At 37.0% G+C, this 20,447-nt stretch overlaps 1 protein-coding gene across 8 annotated transcripts in view; it reads right to left on the bottom strand.

The window, feature by feature from the left end:
• Positions 1 to 20,447, bottom strand: part of FRY (FRY microtubule binding protein) — a 201,094-nt gene that overhangs the window by 101,128 nt on the left and 79,519 nt on the right. For all 8 annotated transcript variants that reach the window (XM_033053179.1, XM_033053180.1, XM_033053174.2 and 5 more), the window contains exons 3-10: positions 18,587 to 18,640; positions 9,304 to 9,443; positions 7,288 to 7,378; positions 6,823 to 6,902; positions 6,626 to 6,706; positions 4,986 to 5,154; positions 2,557 to 2,649; positions 2,362 to 2,460 (exon numbers count right to left, since the gene is read on the bottom strand). In XM_033053179.1, coding sequence (XP_032909070.1) covers positions 2,362 to 2,460; positions 2,557 to 2,649; positions 4,986 to 5,154; positions 6,626 to 6,706; positions 6,823 to 6,902; positions 7,288 to 7,378; positions 9,304 to 9,443; positions 18,587 to 18,640 — 807 coding nt within the window. The remainder of the gene's footprint in view (positions 1 to 2,361; positions 2,461 to 2,556; positions 2,650 to 4,985; positions 5,155 to 6,625; positions 6,707 to 6,822; positions 6,903 to 7,287; positions 7,379 to 9,303; positions 9,444 to 18,586; positions 18,641 to 20,447) is intronic.

Below are 20,447 nucleotides of genomic sequence, written 5' to 3'. Positions count from 1 at the left end.
CTCCTCCATTTTGTGCAATACAAGCTAGCCAACATAAACACATTAGTAAGTAGTACTATTTAAAAGGAGCCTTCTCTAAAGCTGTTACAGATACATTTCATGGATGAACTAAAACCAAACATATATGTACTCACAGCAGTGTAAGACAGGGCACAATTTTACACACTCTCAGGGCTAAGTTCTGCCATTTGCTGAGAAATAAAAGCATGGAAATAACTAAACCTTATTATTTTAACAACAGGACCCACAGAGCTTGTTGGAACTTATGAATCAGATGACTATTACTCCTCAAAATCTACAGTCACAATATTTACCGTGAGACACGTCAAACACCCAAAAGAATTGTGTGAAAATACAGGGAATGCCTGGATCTGCTGGGAGTTACAGCTTGTGAAGTGAAAAAAAAAAAAAGAAGCAAAACAGAACATAGAATTTGAAACACCAGAACGCAGCCTCTTTGTCGACACTTACTTTAACACTTGTAAATGTTACACTAAAAAAGAAGCTAAAATGCACCTAATGATTTTGAAACTGACTCCACTACTTCAAGAAGACTAAGGTTTCAGTTGTAATGCTGATAAACCCAGTCAGGACTCACAAGGTGTAAGTCAAAAATAAGGCAATGTCCACTTTAAGACGAATGATTCTTAAAATTATCTCTAATTCTAACTTCAGTCACAGCTCAAAGTACAAACATATAATAAATCTCAGCTTCTGTTCCATTAACTCATAACATAAACTGTCCATAGCTATAGGTTAAATTCTTGAGGAAATGGCAAATGTAAATTAATTTTTATTTTTATAATCTTCACGTCCAAAACACATATAGGGCAGGATAACTGAAGACTTCTCATAGAAGACTTTCTTAGTACACCACTGCGTACTTGATTGGATCGTGGAGTTTAGTAACACTCCAAGAGCATTTCAAACCATCCTAAGGAAGATCCCTAGAAGGGAAGATAAACCATCTCCCAGAATTTCCTAATTCTCTCCATTCACTACCAAGAGAACCTTAATGACTAGCTCATAAGAGGTACTTTTAGATAGAAAATGAAACAAGATAATTCCCCCATCCTGTCTGTACAGTGAGTGCATGGATTCACCAAACATCAATCTTGGTCCCGTTCAGACTTTAAGGAGGGTGCTTTCTTCCTGGAAGCCTGGAAATATGCACTGCAGCTATTTCTGTCTACTGTTTGCCTTTCCCCTCCTCCTCCTCCTTGCAATGTTTGTATTTCTAATCACACCCTCACAAGAATCTATTCTATTTTGTCACTTTTAACTATGTAGCCTCCAGTGTGGTATGTGTAGACAAGCAATCAAATGCAAAGGCCCAGCTGTGCAATCCTTTCTCAAGAATGTAGTATTGACTTTGGCAAGTATGGCCACAGTTTGGGAAGTTCTATTTAATGTAAAAACTGTGCAGAAAAGCTCTACCCTGCTGAAGTTCCAACAATGTTTTATTAACTCGGTAGAGTGGAACAGAGCCACACAGACGCAAGCAGAGTGAAATCAGAAATCCATCTCAAGCCTCCCACTAATTCAAACTGGATCAGGACTGCGCCCCAGGGGATTCTCTGACTGTCCCCTGGGAATGCTGTAACAGGCAGAGAGCTCAGGCACACTCCTGCAGTCCTCCCAGCAGTTTCACTAGAGCCAGTGACCAGCATTTGCCGAAAGAACTGGAAACAGGGAAGTCTTTTTGACTTTCCCCTGGAATGAGGGAGGACAAATGACAAACTTTCTTTACTTAAAAGGTCCAAGACTTCAAAATGAATTAGCTAATGCCACACTGCTGACGGGCGCTGACCCAGTTGGAGAGACAGACTGCTTAAGGCAGCCAGCATCAAACTGACTCAGATCCTCATTTAATTCAGATCAACTCATGATTCCAAAAATATACTGCAGTGCCACTGTTCATCTCACATGAAAAAAAATGAAATAGGGAGCTACACAGTAGCCAAGTTATGGATTTAAAAGGGCATTTTTTCCTTCCTAAAATGTATTATTTAAACCCCGTGAAAGAGTTGTTCCCACATGCCTCATTTGTTCTCGCTTGACAAGAAGTGAACTCTATTCTTTCTCTTCTCCTAATGTTTACACATAACAACCGTGAGACAACCTAACCATTTAATAATCACAGAACCAGAAGCTGACAACATAATTGATTCAAACTAATTTATATCATAAAATGGGTAAAATAAGTACAGTTATTTTCTTCAAACAAAATAATCTTCCCTGCAAATAGAAATGTATTGGTTATAGCAAAATGCAAATAAAATGTTTTGCAATTTCCCAAGAATCTTGCTCAGAAATATTTGTGACAAAGAATTTTAACCTCTGCTTCTTAGGGTTACTAACCAGTGAGTGTTTCTTTCGTGATGAAAGTTCAAGAGTTGTATCATACAGGCTTTCAACAAAGTTCCTCAGACAGGGGACATTCACTTCATTTTTAACAGCCTGAAAGAAAATTTCATGTTAGTAAAACACTATTTCACAAGCTGGTTTATCCAATTTTAAAAAAAATTATGCAAACAACATCAAAAATAAACTCACAGCAGCTACGGGGACAAGAATTTCAACAAACAGTCCTGCCAGTGCATGCTTGATATCTTTGTCTTTAACTTCAAGGAAATAATGTGCACATTCCTAAATAAAAAAAACAAAAACAAGAAACATAAATTGCATATCAGCTGGAATAAAGACCTTTGAACGTTTGCTGGATGCGTATCATGTGTCAGTGACTATTTTTATCGCGCAAATCCCACTGAAAACATTTGCCTCTTAACTTCTAAATCTGCATTTTGCAGCAAGCACAAAGCAGGACATAAGTCAAGATCAAGGAGCTGTTACTCTAATCCAGAAAGTCTCTACTGACTCCAGCTGTGCCTGGTGGTGTTTTGGACTGGAAAAGGAGTTGGACTCAGTTGTCTCCCCTGTCTGTATCTTCAGGAGCAAAACAAATAGTCAACATGGACTGCTTTACACAATGCTTTGAGAGGCCAAAAAAGGAATGTAATTCTCTGTTAAGATACACAGGGCAATGAACAATCTTACTGTAAATATTTTTGGATGAATTTAATTGCTAGGATTCATTGCATATTGAGGGCCAATATAGAATTGTGCTATGTGAGGACAATTTCCAGCCTGCAAGTGGGGATTAAGAAAAAAATAAAAGCAGACTTTGTCCTAAACATGCAGCAAACTACTCTCCAGACAGCTGTGTTTCTCAGGAAGTGAGGGAGGGGAGATAAGCATCCACCCACTTGTGTGTACAGCTTCTCTGAAGATGACAAATCCTATTGCTCCAGTTACTTTTTCTCCAGGTCCAAGGCCCAAACAGTCCCCGACTGTGTGAGGAAGGTCCCCACCGACCACAGTCATGCAGAGCAGTTTACACCTCACATCATGAGGGTTTTTTTCCTGTGTGCTAACAGGATTATCCAGCACACGGCTTCAGGCACTCCAACCAGCCTTCCCGAGGTGCTTCTGCACACTTTGCAGGAAGACAGGCTTTTCTGGACCTCACTCCTGAAATTATCTCACCTTTTAAAAGTGCCTCTCTCTCCTACAGCAGCACTGGTGTGACAGAGGTTTTAGTTGAAACGCTGCATGGAGATACTCAGACAGACAAACTACCCAAAGAGTTGAAATGTACTTCACTGAACTGAGCAAACAAGGTTTTCCCACATGCACTGTGCATCTTATGATGCAGAGTAGTAAATACAAGAATTCATTTAGTACTGAGATATTCTAGCAGGGGAAGGTAGAGATCTAAACTTCAGTTTTACTATATAGGAGTTTTACCACAGATTTTAATAGTAGGGAACACTGGATAAAGCTAAGCCACAACCCCATTCACTCATCAAGTCTAGTGCACTGAACACACATTACTTTGATATTTTGCCAGCTCTGGATGACTTAAACTAAGTTGACACATACTAGCATGTGTCTACATAGTTAAGAATAAGGTAAGAAGAAAAACTACCTTTTTCTGAGTTGTTAAAAATGCTTAAATATGTCTTAAATATGCTATTAAATATGGTTTAGAACATATTGCAAAGCTGAAATATAATGTGCTTTCAGTTCAGGACTTAAAAGAAAAAGCTCAATGTGTCAGTATGCCTGTATATTTGTATTCCAATGTCAAATCCTTACTTGTGGGGATCTAATATAGATTTTTTTCCTCCATTTACACCACCAATACACTAATCTTTACATGGAGGTTTATATGAAACATTTATTTTACCGGATAAGAGACTACAAACCATGTAGCCATGTGGGTGATCCCAAGATAAAACAGGGGAATAAAAAGATTAAGCTAAAGAAACTTGCTGGTGGGAACAAAACCAATTGTACATTACCAGCAAGAATGCTGAAACATGAAATGTTTTCTTGCGTTTTGTAAAATTATGTAATCTATTGATTTAAAGCATTCATTGTAATAGAACTACGCTCTGTACTAGTGACTTTTAAACCAGGAGGGTAGAGACTGCACTCTACAGCAAGCAGGGTGAAGGTGTGGTGGAAGGAGACAACACATCCAAAGGAAATTCTGTCCAGCTTTTGCCTTAATTCTCTGTCTTTTCCTCAGTGTTTTCCTCCATCAGAAGTTTCTCTCTTTTCTGGAAATGTGTCAGTATTGGAAGGCTCACTTTGGAAGCAGTGAGCAGCTAGGCACAGACACAGGGCAAGGGACAGCTGTGGGATAGTGGCTAGAAGGGCTGGGGTCTACAGAACAAAACCTCTTCTAGCTGGAGGGTGAGGTGTAGAGACTAGAGGTAAGTGACTGATGAAAAGTTGGAATGGGAGGGCACACTGCAGAGACCAGAGCACTGAGGGGTTCAGAAAAAGCAGAAAGTAGCAGCATGTAGGTTTATGCTTCAATGATACATGGAAAATCTCCTAGAATATTACATGGAAAATAAAGGCTAGCCCATTCAAAAAGGTCTGGGAAACCTCAGCTATGTACCTAAGAATTTTACCTGCATAAACTGAAGAGAAGCTTCAAAGTCCTCCACAGGATACATCTTAATGCGAAAGAATTTCATTCCCATTATAAGACTGATAATGCTTTGAACTACATACGGGCTTTGTTCTTTATGCCGCAGCTCTTTTAGTTCTGCCATAAATTTCTTCTTTACAGCAGGAAATCTAAGAATTCAGATTGGTTAGTTTCAAAAAGTTCAAAATCAATATTTGAAATAAGTTGTAAAGTATATAAATCAGGACATTCTTACAGAAGATAAAACTTAGGTTGTATAAAAGTATCATTTCACTCAGTATTTGAATTTCTTTTTTTTTTTGGTTTAGCTTTCTTTCACTTCTAATAAACTGAGAAAAGGAAGTACACAGCCTGATTTTAGCCCTTCTAGATAACCACATCTTTCAAATTATTTTATTACCATGCACCTCTTTTACATAGGAGCTAACAATATCATTTAAATAACCTCTTCAAATATTTTTCAAAAATCCATAATGAAAGATAGCTATCTTGCAAGTACATGTAATATTTTAAAAAAATTTTTTTAATATTATAATCCTAAAAATATTCATTTAGGCAGTTTCTCCTTTTTTTTTTTTTTTTTTCCTAATAGCCATTACAGTAATACTTAAGCCTTAACTACAATAATTTGGAGTTCTGTGATCATTTCTGGTCTCCCACACAAAATGGAAAGATTTTAATTGTCGGGGAAGGCATAGCATTTAACAACTTTTTGTTACCCCCTTTAAGAGACAACCCAAGTGAACTGAAACAAACAGGTGAGTGGGAAGAAGCCCTTCAGTGATAGAAACATCTTAGCAGGGCCCTTCAGAACTTTGACAGTCAAATTGAAGCTTTGGATCCAGATGCAACTTCTCCTTTTGCATCGGACCCAGCCAACTTGGAGGCCCAGGTAAGATCTTAGCTGAATTGATAAGATTTCCAGAATCTCAAACTGTTTTAGCCACATCAAGCTAAACTGATTGGTTTTGTAGAGCTGAGACTCACCCCCAGCAAAACCTAAGTGTCAAGAGACAGACAGCATTACATCAGGGCAGCAAAATTCATCCTCTGATTAGTTTGTGGTTTAAGTGTACAATGAGATGCTATATTGGATACCTGGGATCCTGAGTTTGACTGTTTTCAGATTCAAAATTTAAGATCTGACCCACAATGTGTTTTACGTCATCCGCTCTAAGAAGGATGAAGGGTTCAGAAGCACATGCATTAAGTTCTGATCTGAAATAGCTGCAGAGAGCCTTAATATTGTTGCTATGTAGGAGGATAGCCATTTATAGGTTTGCCCAGCTAAAGAAAAAAATAGCATCTACCAAAAAAAAATAGTTAAAACAGCTCTCTTCACCCCTTTGGGCTTTCTACAGACGTCATTGCTGAGATAGGAAAAATAATGCTGCTGTAGTTGAGTTGAATTTATTCAGTATCACTGGACTAAATGCAGAAAGCCTGTGATTCCCTAGAGGCCTATGTTCTAGAACATCTGGATAAATAGAAGGCCAATGAACTGAAATGACTTATTCCTACAGAATACTTAAAGAAAGTGAGAAAATCAGAATATTCACATGCTAAGCAAGTAGACTTTGTCATATTTATAGAGGAAATAATATAGTGAATTTTGCTTACTTTGCTTGAGCTAGAACACCTATTACTTCTGCATACAAATCTGCAACAATGTGCATATTTCCAGTGTTAGGACCAAGGTACCTAGCAAGAGACAAGAAAGAATTCTCAGCTGAGAAAACATACTGTTTAAACCACAACTATTAAAAAAATTAGAATATATCTTTTATATAGAATTCTTGCATGAAAAAGAGCCTTACCCTTCTTTGTACTTAAAGTGCTTGAAAGCCAAGTTAATAACATCATTTACCAAACTGTCTATTACAGGGTGAAGTGGAATCTGAAAGCACAAAATAAAATATAACAAGTACACATATATTACACTGGTGCAAGTATTAGTCATGGATATCATCCATTCAAAAATATATCAGTTAAAATAGCATGTAGCTAATAAAATGGTTAAAATGAGCCAGACATTTAATGTTTATTTCATTTTGAAGAGAAATACTTTAGCTCCAAAGACTTGAAAAAGTAAGGTCTGTATGAGCACAGAATGCTATGCATCATACAAGTGTAAGAAAGACAGCAATGAAGAAGCATGCAGGATGTACTCCATGTTTTTTATTATAATCTTAAAGATGCAAACAGAAAGAAGAATCCCAGAATTCACTTGCATTGGTTATTTCCATCATTTATTAGTTAATGAATAATTTAAGAAATCCTACCTGTTTCAAAACTTCTATTAATACTAAAGAAAAAATAAAATCAATAGCCAGATCTCTTCTCTCCATTAAATAGTCCCTCTGCTGTTCATCGCTGCAAAATCAAACCAAGAAACACAATATTTTGGAGAAGTGTCACAATTCATATTATATACCTTCTTCAATTATACAAATACAGAAAACAATGAACTGTGTTCTACCTTTTAAACTGCAGGCCAGCATTTCAGAAAATAATGTACTGTTATGCTCTTAAAATTTGAGATAAACAGACCAAATCTAACTTGTTACTGTGACGTTTTTTCTAATGGCTAAATATCACGTATCCATTTCCCCTCTCTTTTTTTCCCAGTTAAAGATACAGAACAATAAAAAAACCAAAACAAAACCAAGGGAACTTGTGGATTTTGTATTCTGAAAAATGGACTTAACTTCAAATTCCTTGCTGATGACACCATTTAGACTATTCTTAATTACACTTTGGAGGCAAATGTAACCTTGTGCTATCAAATTCATATTTAGACTTGTCATGAACTTTTGAAAAATGCCTTAAAAGCACCAATGGAGACTTCACAACCAAACTATATTATCTCTTAAAAACTGTTCCAGTGTTATTTTTTTTAACTTTGACAACACCTGTCAAACTTTTCAAACATATTTCTTGTACAGAACAACACAGATGAATAAAAGTCTGAAATGAATAGCTTCCAATAAAAATACCAAAAAATACCTAATTGAATAAACTGACCAAAGTTTCAAAGTGTACTGAAATGATAACATGAAATAGACAGTACTTTTTGTAAAATTAAACATTAAAGAAACAGTTCTGCAGTCCATTTGAAGCATTTAACGTTGAAATGTTAAATGTTCAAATTATTTCAGTGAGATTTTTGTGTAAATTCAGCACAATTTTTATAAACATTGAGAGTTTTAGTGATTTCAATTGTACTTCTGTGTTTGTAATAAAACAGGCATTTAAGAGTACACCTTGATCAGATGAAGCAAGTTATTTGCATTTTGGTTTCCTTTGGTTTTACATTAACTGGAGAAAGGACTTGTTACACATTCTTTCTGTAACACTAGTGGTCTGTTTCACTGCTATACTGACTTTCAACTAAATTTTGGGTGGAGTTCTCGAAGACAGCTATTTATGAGCAGGTAGATGTGGAACAAGTTGAGAGAAAGAAGCAATTCAAGGCAGGGATTCATCTCACCCAAAAGCAGACATCTAATGACCTGTGTCTTCATACTGCCTACTTCTACGGACATAAATAATCTAATTCAGGTTCATTTATACCTTGGTATCTAAACCTAGCCCCTACCCCTCTGTTCCAGCAACTAATGCTCTTTGTAGTTACTGGGTTATCATACAATCCCAGTGTGAAGATCTGCCTATGCATTTCAGAACACCAGGTCTGACAGTGTTGATTCTGCTGCTGTTTCATTGAAGTGTGCAAATGTAGTACTGAAGTATTCAGAAAAACTCAAAGTTTGAAGAATATATCTGAATCACACTGCCAGACCTCAATATAACCAAGATCAGTCTGCTGCCTTATCACTGAGAAACTACTGATACCATTATTTTTGTGTGCTTGCTACTTTTAAGAAGTATGCTGCTAAAACTCTCTGACTGATTCTCAAGGTTTCCGATTGAGGGTAGGTATGTGTGAATTTTTGTCTGTGTAAGCAGAACTCTATGTAAGAAAAATTCTTCCAAGTGGCATAGAATTATTGCCCGATCACTTGAGTAAATACAGTTTATACAAACTGGTATTTAAATGATGTGAAAGCATCCAAAACATCATTAAGACAATTACAACATCACAGTTATGTTTGAACTATGAGGAGTGTAACATGAAAGACACAATTATTCCATCCATCAAGAAGCCAAGAGAAGAATTCCAGGAACAAGTAGAAAAAAAAAAAAAACTTTCAAGCAACTGTTACCTCACAAGAGCTGATGGGTGAAATGTAACACAGTTTACCTTAGAATTTATCAATAATGCATTTTCAAAATCATACCTTTTGGATTTAGTGCTTGTTCTTGGTCTGTACTCATGAGATTCATCTTCTATGCCATTCTGCCTTTTATACCAATCAAACAAAGTGCGCAGGATAGAGGGTAGACAATATTCGGAGAGTGAGCTCATTGAGCTTATAACCTATTGGGAAAATACAAGTCAACAAATGAAATGCTGTTCAAGTTTTCTCTCCTCCTTAAAGAAGTACTAATTCAATGGTTCTTTCTTGTTTTCATCCTTTTTTGAGAACCATGGCCCAAGCAGTGACTTAGTATTCTGCATTTCCTGTCTTTAAAAGATGTGTGGACACAGCACATAGGAACATGGTTTAGTGTTTAGACTTGGAAGTGTTGGGTTTGTGGTTGAACTTGATGGTCTCAAGTCTTTTCCAACCTAAGTGAATCTATGATTATATAAAACATAAAGAGAAATGCAACACTGAAATGTATGTCGATACAGTCTTTATATTGATGATATGAAAATGCATTAAAATAGTGTATAACATCTTCCAACATACGAGTAAGCCATCTAGTTCTTCAAGAAGGTTACTTTGATTTGTTACACAACATTGATTTGAGTTGAAATAGATTGCAAGAAAATAAAAAGTCATGGATCAGAGGTCTGTCTTCAGGGGTTATACCTGACTGCTGGATGCTCCCCTGAAACTCAGAATATATTGAGAAACACCACAAGTTCTGCAATAATTTTAATCAACTGAATATGCATATGCATATATCTTACTCTTATGGAGTAAGTTTCTTATGAAAATCTGAAAACTTCTCTTTTATATACAGAAAAGTGTTTAGAGTTTCTTGTGGGCACAAATAAACAAAACATAGTTTAGAATTATTCCTTAGAGGTTGATGATTAAACAGCTCTAGTGGCATACTGGATAAGAAGATTATTGCTCACTCAGTATTAACTGTGTCACCAATTACAGAAATGTTACTGAGCATGTTGGACTGAACTGTGACTTAAACATCCTATTACAGGAAACCATAAAGGTACAAAAACAAAAAGACCAAAAAGCACGGTTAAAAAAACCCCCATTATTATACAAGAGGATAATATATGTATTGGAACTGAATGTTCACAGCTACAGCATTTGTGAATATTCTAAGAAGATAAAAAACAACTGCTTAAAATAGGGAAGAAATTAGTGATATGGAGATTTTTGACAACCTCATGATCATGCAGGACTTGATCCTGCAAAGTGCTGAGTATCAGGAGTGAAGAGCTGAAGTGTATACTACATGCCAAGTACACTGATCCTGTAATTAACTGTCAGGTTTATTCACCTGCTTAAACTTAAACCAGCATGTTTCAATGCTTGTGGAAAAACAATAGAGTTTAATGTCTCATGTAACACCACACTTGTGTGAATGTTGTGACTACGTCACGAGCAAAATTGGCAGACCAAGCATTCACAAATATTACTATAGCCTTAACTGAGAACTTTTGTGGATGACCCTTAGTCTAGATGAGCAACTCTGAATCTCCCTTGTAGTTTTCAGCCTCAGGATTTAACTAATTCACAGTGATGTTGTGGGCTAAAGTTAATGAGACACTTGGAGGATGAAGCATTATTATATAATATTATATAATAATATTATTATTAGGTATTAAATTAAAATTAAACATGCTGCATTAGAAAGATTTAAAAATTGCCCCAGTTAAATTAAAAATTTCAATAAAAGTAATATTTTTGGAAAACTTTCAATCTAGTCTTTGCAATAGATTTTATTATCTGAAATATGAAACAAGTTGCTGTGGAAGAGATGGTGAAGCAATTGCTTGCAGCCCTGACAGGAGGTCTTTCATAAAGAATTACTTTAGGAGTTCAGGCTCAATTAACCAAAGCCTTCTAGTGTTAAGGCTTCAGATAAACACTCAGAAAAAGTCAATCACCTGGTGTCAGGGCAAACTACACACTAACAACCCACTTCTTTACTGTTTTCCAAAACTTTTTATGAAGTTAGCACAACACTGATTATTAATGATGAAATACAATGAAAATGGATTTCCTAGGGAAGACCAGAAAAGAATAATAAAATCATAGAATCACAGAATGGTTTGGGTTGGAAGGCGCCTTAAAGGTCATCTAATTCCAACCTCCCTAACATTGACAGGGAAACCTTCCACTGGACCAGGCTCATCAAAGCTTCAACCAACGTGGTTTCGAACACTTCTAGGGATGGGGCATCCACAGCTTCTCTGGGCAACCTGCTCCAGCCTCACAGTAAGAACTAGCTTCCTTCTAGTTAGTAAAAATTGACCCTCTTATAGTTTAAAATCCTTAGCCTTTGTTCTACGTGCAGGGGCCCTACTAAAAAGTCTGTCCTCAAACAGACCCAAATATCTTTTCAGAAATCACAGTATCTAACTATAAATGAAAAGTTGTTTCAATCAGATCTTCCTGCATGTTCACTGACATACTTATCACAGCTGTTCTCTAAATTTCACCTACACAATTTCACCAGAAAAAGTCAAGGTGATTCCTGTTAAATATTCTCATGCTATACTTTCTCTGCTGACTTTACAGCGTCTGACTTCTTTTGGGATAAAAGGTCAATATAGCTTTTTACTTTTTCCTTTTTTTTTTTTTTAATCTTTCTGTCATTGCACTTTTAAGACAGGAAGGAAGGGTGGACTGGGAAAAGACCTGGCTCTCAGGGAACAGGAAGGGAGGGAAGTCTAGCCAGCATGCCAGTTACTCAACCCTTTCATTTACTGGAAGTAAATCCAGGAGTGAGATGAATTCTAGCTCTGTGCTGCTCCTGAAAGGGAGTGCACAGATGTACAAATATGTCCTTGTTGGACAAGTGATCATATTCTTCCATCATAAATGAACTACCTACTGTATAGCTTAAGGATAAGAAAGCTGCACAAGTAGGGAGCTGTTTAAAACCTGAGTTCACAGAGCACTAAATATACTTTATGTAAATGTTTAGTATTTATTTTGGATTAAAATGCAAGAGTAGATTTAATGAAATTCTGCTCAGACAGCTCACTACAAATTATATACTTTCATAAAAGTCTCGCTATACTGTCAAAATTCAAACATAAGAAATGTTTCCACTAGCAGCAAATTGATATGATTACCTTTTTTATTTCACTAATGAATTTATATGTGCTTTAACACTAAATATATTCAAAACTGCACCCAATTTCCAGCAGTATCATTAATTTTTTGGCTGGGCATTTTTTTTCTATACCACATATGTCAATATATATGTTGAATGGGCATTTTATAGCCATTTTAATAAAGCAGAATTGCAGTACTTCATTTTTGCACTTGGTTTATTTCTTGTGACTCTATTTTTTGTACAGTGTATGCATATTTTATCTTTAAATTGTTGTTGTGCAGATTCTAAATTATGGACAAGCACAAGTAAGGTTCTACACTTTCTAACAACGCTTCTGAATGCATTTGTGATTGTGGCAATCTCCTTTCATTCACATCTTTGTTCTAAGTATTTTTTTGGACTGTGCTGTGAAGTTAAATCTCCCTGGAAATGGTTAAAACTGATAACTATTCAAGTGGAACTCACTAGATTTCATTAATGGCCTTGGCTTTGTGAGACAAAAAAAGAAAGTAGGACTTTTTTAGTACCATAATTTTGTGGATGGGTAATTTCAGTTAGCATACTTATACACTACCAATGTTTAGTTATTTTACTGCCAGTATAACAGTTTACAAGAAAACCCATTTATTTTTAGTGGACAGCAAATTCAGTTCTGTAGGTGTTACCTTTAATTTGCCTTCAGATGTACTTTTTTACGCACTGCTTGAACCCAAATCTCTGACCAGGAGTCAAAGGTTATTTTATGACCCCATGACCACCATTTCTTATACTTTCTCTACCCTGTGCCTTTTTCTTGTGATGAGGGACAATGTGTGAAACTTAGGGAAAGGGAAAACACAAAAGCATCCAACTGCAGTGCTACTGCAGTGACAATGATATTAGTATTCACTAACTACATCTAAAAAATAATAAAGGAATCATTATCAGCATATCATTAAAAACATTTAGGCTGTCATGAAAAATGACATTTTATCACCAGTATGCTGCTTAGTGCCTTATTTATTTATTGCATTTTCCAATTTTTTTATGATTGTTATTATATTATTCATTTTAGTTTAATTTCTTTACCTTGGCTGATTTCTTTTTAAAATCTTCTTAAAATATAAAAAATATTAAATGTTTTTGCTCTCCAATCTGCAGTCTCCAACCTAGTGCACTTCTAAGAAGAGAGTAGCAAAATAAAACTGTAGCAAGAGCTGAAACTTCTGCAACAGGCACCCTGGATAGATAGCTTTATATGAAAAGTAAGCCTTCCTGTTACATTTTCACTTCCGTGGCCAAAACATTACATTCATTTTGTGTTTTTATACGGAAAACAGTCTGTAACTCAGTCTCAGATTACACAGCACCCTTCTGCTACCTCCAGCGTTGCCAGTTCGTGGAACACTCATACACCGTGGTAAGAACAAATGATACATTAGTAGAGGCGGAGAAAAGAGTAATAAAAATGTTTCCTTAGGTGAGGATAACCCTCTTGGAGAATTATGGGTTTTTGCTAGCTTTTGATCTTTTCATGTACTGCAACTTTATGGTTTCCTGTAATAGGAAGTTTAAGTCATAGTTCACTAGTACAATGTTTAATAACATTTCTGTAACTGGGGACACTGAGCATGCTAATGCTGGAGCTGTAATGCTCTTTGCCAGTAGGCAACGAGAGCTGTCTAATCTAGGACTTTCAAAACATAATTTTAAATATACTATAAAAATATTTTGAAACCGTATGAAAAAGCCTACATAATTTCCTGTATATATTTTCTTTACACACATGCACACCTAGAAAGGAAAACGCAGTCAGCCTAAGGAATGCAGTTTGTTAGGGCAACGGTGAGACATTTGGCAAGTCAGGATAAGTATCATCACTTCATACATTGCTCAAGATCCTATTATTTGTTCGAGGAGGGTGATGCAATTGGCAGCCAGACATGCTGTCTGCCCAACAGGAGACAATGACTACACCTATGTGGAAAGAAATAGCCAGGTTTCCAGACACTGGATCCATCACCACCATCATAACCAGTGTTCCTAAAACGGTGTTTAAGAACAGGCAGGGAAAATGCTGGTTCTCAAGGAGCCAGATATAGAACTATTCAGGGGTAGTAAGCAATTCTTTCACAGCCATCTCAAATGGTTTGGGGTTTCAATGTTAAAATTGATGATGATTGCTTTGGTTAGCGCCCAAAGTGCCATTCTGCTCATTGTTAAGCTACTTTTGGACTGTTTTTTCCACCTCTGAAGCTGACTTGCAAAAAGCAAATTTTAAATCAGGTCATGCCTTATTTTTGTTGCTTTTTAATGTACCATTAGAAGATTGAGCTCAGACATTTCAAAGTAAATAGTGACCTACTCACTTCAGCATTACTTATTAATTTCACTCAAATTGAGTAATTTTGATTATGAGAAAAGAGAGAAAAATAGGTTCCTTTGACAATCTGTCACTTATATGCCCTAAAACTGAAAGCAAAAATTGTTAGACACTTCTTGAAGTTTGTTCACAAGGATTGTCCCTCTTTTCCCACTTAATAGCAAAAATATCAGGAATGTCATGGCTGGCCTTTTTTGTTTTTGCTAGATGACTTTATGGGTTTCAGAAATAAACACCAAAGCTTTCTGCACCCTAACTGGAAAAGGGAAGTAAGGGATTACCCTCCTGGTCTTCCCTCACCCCATAGATTCTTTAAATACTTGAGGTAACTTCAAAAATAAAACTTAAGTGCTTTCACTTAAAAGCACATGCCTTCTTACTTGGGTTTTGGTACCATGTCATATCATTATCTTTAGGCAGTCCATACCTTAATTTTATTATCCTTATTTCATGACAAATTTATACCGACATGTTATCATTTGAAAAACAGCTTAATAATGTGATGTACTCATATAATCTAGTGACTGAAACATGCCAGGTAAAGAAAGATTTTTTTGCTCTGTCTTCCTGTCTCTACTCTAGCTCAGTTCTATCAAATCCGTATTGTGCACTACAAAATTTTGAATGCAAACTATTTGAATGCAATTAAAACCATTCTATGATTGCATGGATTTAGCTGAACTAAAATAATTTTGGTAAGTATGAACCATGTTCTTGAAAATGGGCTTGTAAGCCAGGTTCAGGCTTCCATCTGCTGATCACGGGCCTACATCAACCCAGAAGCACCAGAACATCTCAAAATTATAATGTTGTTTAAGTAGAAAACAATGTGAAAACCGAAGAGGGAAACATTGCCAGCAACCTGGTCTGAGGCTGAAAAATTCTGAAAATTTCAGCTTAAATAGTTTGTTCTAAAAATTTCAAGCAACTGAAAGCCAGGTTTTCTGACAAGACATCTGAGTCAGTCTCACCACTGTACTTTTCTATCAACTCTGCACCTAGGTAGGACTTCAGATATGTGGATAGAAAGATATATGAATGTCACATATAAGAAAATTTACAGTAATTTCACGATTATAAGCCGCACTGAGTATAAGCCGCACTTCCAGGTGCCAGCAACTTTTCATTCTTTGTCCATACATAAGCCTCACCTGATTATAAGCCGCACGTTACAATACAGAGTGTGATAAAAGGTATCCGTTCTATCAGCATCTGTTGAGGGTGGGGGCAGTGATCCTTATCTCCGTGGGAGACATTCTGCTAATGGGCCATCCATTGAAACCAGGTGGGGCATTGTTATTATCTTTTCACAACCCATCCTTCCTCCAGCGAGTCATTTTCTGCTAATGACCCATTGAGTCCCACTGTGGGACTGATAAAATTACTTCATCCCATTGGAAGTTGCTCCAGCCAGCAGGAAGAGCTCAACATTTCTTACCAAGATAAAAACAGAGGTTTTGGGACACTAAGGGAGCCCCTTTCTCTACTGGACTCCAGAGGAAAACCGGATTTCTCCACATCACCATTGGACCTTTAGAGAGAAACTGCACCTTGTACAGGAGCACTGCTCCAACTGAATCACATCTGTCACTGCAGGAGGATGCAGCCATCATTTAATGGGACTGCTACCAACACCCTACCTGACAGGGTGTCAGGTTGTACTCTGACTTTGTCAGGGTTTGGAGTTTGTTTCTTTGTAGTACTGTATTTCTATTTTAATTTCCCTAGAAAATAACTGTTATTCTTAATTCCCATATTTTTGCCTGAAAGCCCCTTGACTTCAAAATTATAATAATTTGGAGGGAGGGGGTTTACATTCTCCATTTCAAAGAGAAGTTTCTGCCTTTCTCAGCAGACACCTGTCCTCCAAACTAAAACAGCAACTTTTCGTTCTTTGTCCGTATACAAGCCGCACCTGATTATAAGCCGCACTTTGGATTCAGACCAAAATTTTAGTCAAAATGGTGTGGCTTATAATTGTGAAATTACTGTACCTTGGTGTTTGGTCTGCATCTGTTTTTTCCCTTCTGCCTGCATTCAGAGTAAATTGCTATGGCAGTAAACACACAGTTGCTTCACTCTAGGAAGCTTTTGCTGTTCTCATTAAATGATCTTGACTTAATTACTCAATTTTCTGTCTACTTACCAATAACTAGGAGAAGTATCAGTCTTCCAATTCTTCCTTTTAAAGGGCCAGATTTGCTAAACCATAAATATTTAATCAAATCACAGCCACCCATTCTGAGGTTGCTTTATGCACTGCAGGAACAGTATCACAAGGTTTGCATCTGGGCGGCTTAATTTGTTTTACTTTCCCATTTGAGTGCAACATTCTTCCCACAGGAAGGAAAAGAGTATGTATGTAAAATTAAGGTAAGAATACCACAAAGAATTTCATGAGGCAGGTAGGGAGAACTCAGAAAGAACGTCCTTTAGCCTGCAGTGGCTGGTTTCCCTGCGGGGACTCTGTGGTCAGTGAGGCAGACAGGGAGCTCCCCAGGATAAAGCAGAAGTCTCACCTCCTCTGCTCATCTCCTGCAGCCCTCCAAACAGGCTCTCTCTGCCCAAAAAGCAGTTACAGAATAATCTAGAGCTACTTTGTCAAGCTAAAACTACAAAAGGAACCTTAGTTAATGCCAGTGGAGTCTCACAAGGTATCTTTACTTCTGGCGAAATGTCTCAGAAAACTCAATAAATGTTCAGCTGAGGTTCTGAAATGGTACTTATACCTATCTCCTCTCCCAAACTTAATCAATATGGTACCTGCATCTAATGGCATTGGTCACAACTTCCTTTTGAATTGTTTCTGTTGGTGGTACTTCTGCTCTGCCTTTCTGTCCTGTGTTTCTAGCCCTGCTGGCAGCACAGTGGTGTGGGCAGATGTGGGGTGGGTAGCAATGGTGACAGCAATGGCACAACTAGATTTTATCATTCCTCTTCATGGGGAGTGAGATTTGCCAGTTCTGGCATCCTTTATGTAACTTAAACTCTTTAGAATCTATTTGCCTTTATTTCACAAGTTATTCTAGATGTTGCTGACAAAAAGAAAGACTGCTGACGAAAATAAATTGCTTTATGTAATCAATTAGAAGTGCGTATATTGCCCTTGTTTTTATTTTTATACTTGTTCTATTTCCCGTACATAATAAATGAATCTAATGCCAGATATAAATCTCATTTTATTAATTACAATTTTATTGTTCTACTAAATCAAATCAGACCAACTACATAAACTCTACTTAGTTTTTAATACTTTTCCCCTGCCCAATATTTTCCTAATAATTATTTACCTTGTCATATACAGGCATTTATCATGACAATTGAACTTAATTTTAAATACAACAGGTTGGCTTAGCCTATCAGAAGTGCAACACACACACAAGTCATGCTGCCACAGCTACAGAGATAGACCAGACTGATGAGACTGATGGCAACAACCATGATTTTATAGGCCCTCATATTAACTGTAAAAGAAACCTCATAAAAGAAAGACTGGGGGCCACACACCTGTTTCAAAAACCACATAATTTGAAAAAGCACAAATTTTGCTTCAAGATCCCCATCAGGGGAAACAGACAAGAAACAATACACGTGTCTAATACACTAGAAAAAGTAACAAATTCTATGGTAGAAAAATATTGACCTTGGAAACAGAGGAAAAATTCTTCCAATTTATATCCAAGAATGGTTAGGCAACCACTTATCATGCTACCAAAGCACATCAAGAAATACTACTTTCGCAGTATGCAACAACAGTATAAGGACACTAGAATGCCTTCCAATGCACTCCTCTTCTAGCCTGAGGAATGGAAATTATGTAATTTCAAGTGTCTTACTTGATCAAACTGGGGATCTTCTCCTCGTTGCAGAGATTTGGTCAGTGGCTTCTCCTGAAAGAAAGTATATTAAATATGTATTACTTAAGATCAATACCACGATATTCTACTACTATTTTTCTGGTAGAGTTTTTACTCACATAATGTGCCTCCTGATCTGATCCTGGAGATACCAGGATAATTGTTGCAAAGGAGGCCTCTGCATATGCACAAGCCAATATTGACAGAGTGTTTTGAGTGATTTTGGTGTCTTTTCACAAAAGAATATTGGGCATTCATTACATCTGAGTTGGTGCTCACACTAATGATAAATTGTTTCAACATCCTCAAAAGCACCTAGTGTTTCCTCTAACACATAAACACGAGGCTCTATTTAGGCTAAAAGGAGGCTCAGAGGTGACTTTATCACTCTGCAACTCCCTGAAAGGTGTTTGTAATCAGGTGAGGGTTGGTCTCTTCCTCCAGGCAGCTAGAGGACACAGTCTGAAGCTTCACCAAGGAAAAGACAGGTTGGATGTTAGGAAAAAGTTTTTAACAGAAAGAGTGATAAAGTACTGGAATGGTCTGCCCAGAGAGGTGGTGGAGTCACCATCCCTGTATGTGTTTAAAAAAAGACTGGATGTGACACTCAGTGCCATGGTCTAGTTCAGTTGTTAGGGCATGGGTTGGCCTCGATGATCTTGGAGGTCTCTTCCAACCCAGTGATTCTGTGATTCTGTTACATGATGTACATTCTTGTTATAAAACTACCAGGCAATACAAACATGTCCATAGATATAACACATCATGCAGGGCATACTGAAAGAAAGGTAGTCCTAGAAGAATCAAAGACCATAGAGTTCATTTTTAAGGAAGACAGTTGTGGGGAAAATTGTTACTAAAAAAAATTTAAAAAGGTATTTTCAGAATGGAAGCAAATTTTCAGGTCATATTCTCAGAGTAATTGGAAAAGGCAAAGAGAACTGCCCAACTCAGAGAAACAACGTGTGAACGTCCATTCACCTGCATGGCTTTGTCAAGCAGGTAGAACTACTGAGACATGGAGAAGTACACAGGCCTATATTCTAGATGCATGCAACAGTATCCAAAACATGAATCTCCCACATCACAATGAAAATAAACAACACATGAGGGCAGATGACAGTCTGAAAAACACATCACTTGTCACCATCACAATTCTGCTGTGAATTACACTACTGTTTTTGGTTTCTGCAATGTGCCAGTGCCTTATTCTTCTATAAATCATGACTCTTTCTTCTCCTACAGCTGCAAGACTGGGGCTCTCCCACAAGCCCAGAATGAGATTTTGTGTTCAGCTTTTGATAAACTATTACACTCATCAGCATCTGTTAATGTAGCAGACAAAATACCATCCCTGCCAGGGGATATTAGATATAAAATAAGGAAATCTGTACAGCTGATTAGATAAGGAAATGGAGAGACTTTAGATGGACCAAAGACTTCTATTATTTCATTTTTTTTTTTCAGAAGCAAATGTTACCCAGTATAATATGCTGACTGATTTTGAAATTAATTATGCTGATCCACTTGTAATGCCAGCTGGCAAGGAGGCCAACTGGGGGGTGACCGCAGTATCCCCTGACTACCTACCAAATACAAAAATCAACAAAATGCTTTCTACTGAGTCACTGATTTACCCGAACAGCGATCATTCTTTTTCATTGTTTTCTCCCATATCTGAAGTGACTCCTCCAGGTTACATTACGGGCACAACAGGCTATTAATTATAACTTTATCACAGATTATTGGTGATGAACATCTGCAGTAAAAAACCTTGTAACCTTGAGAAAAACACGGACACTGCCCCACCCACAGTCCTCCTCCTCCTCAATCAGTAAGT

This window comes from Catharus ustulatus, chromosome 2 (assembly GCF_009819885.2).
Source record: "Catharus ustulatus isolate bCatUst1 chromosome 2, bCatUst1.pri.v2, whole genome shotgun sequence".
Taxonomy (NCBI): Eukaryota; Metazoa; Chordata; class Aves; order Passeriformes; family Turdidae; genus Catharus; species Catharus ustulatus.
This window is presented reverse-complemented; position numbering and strand designations above follow the sequence as displayed.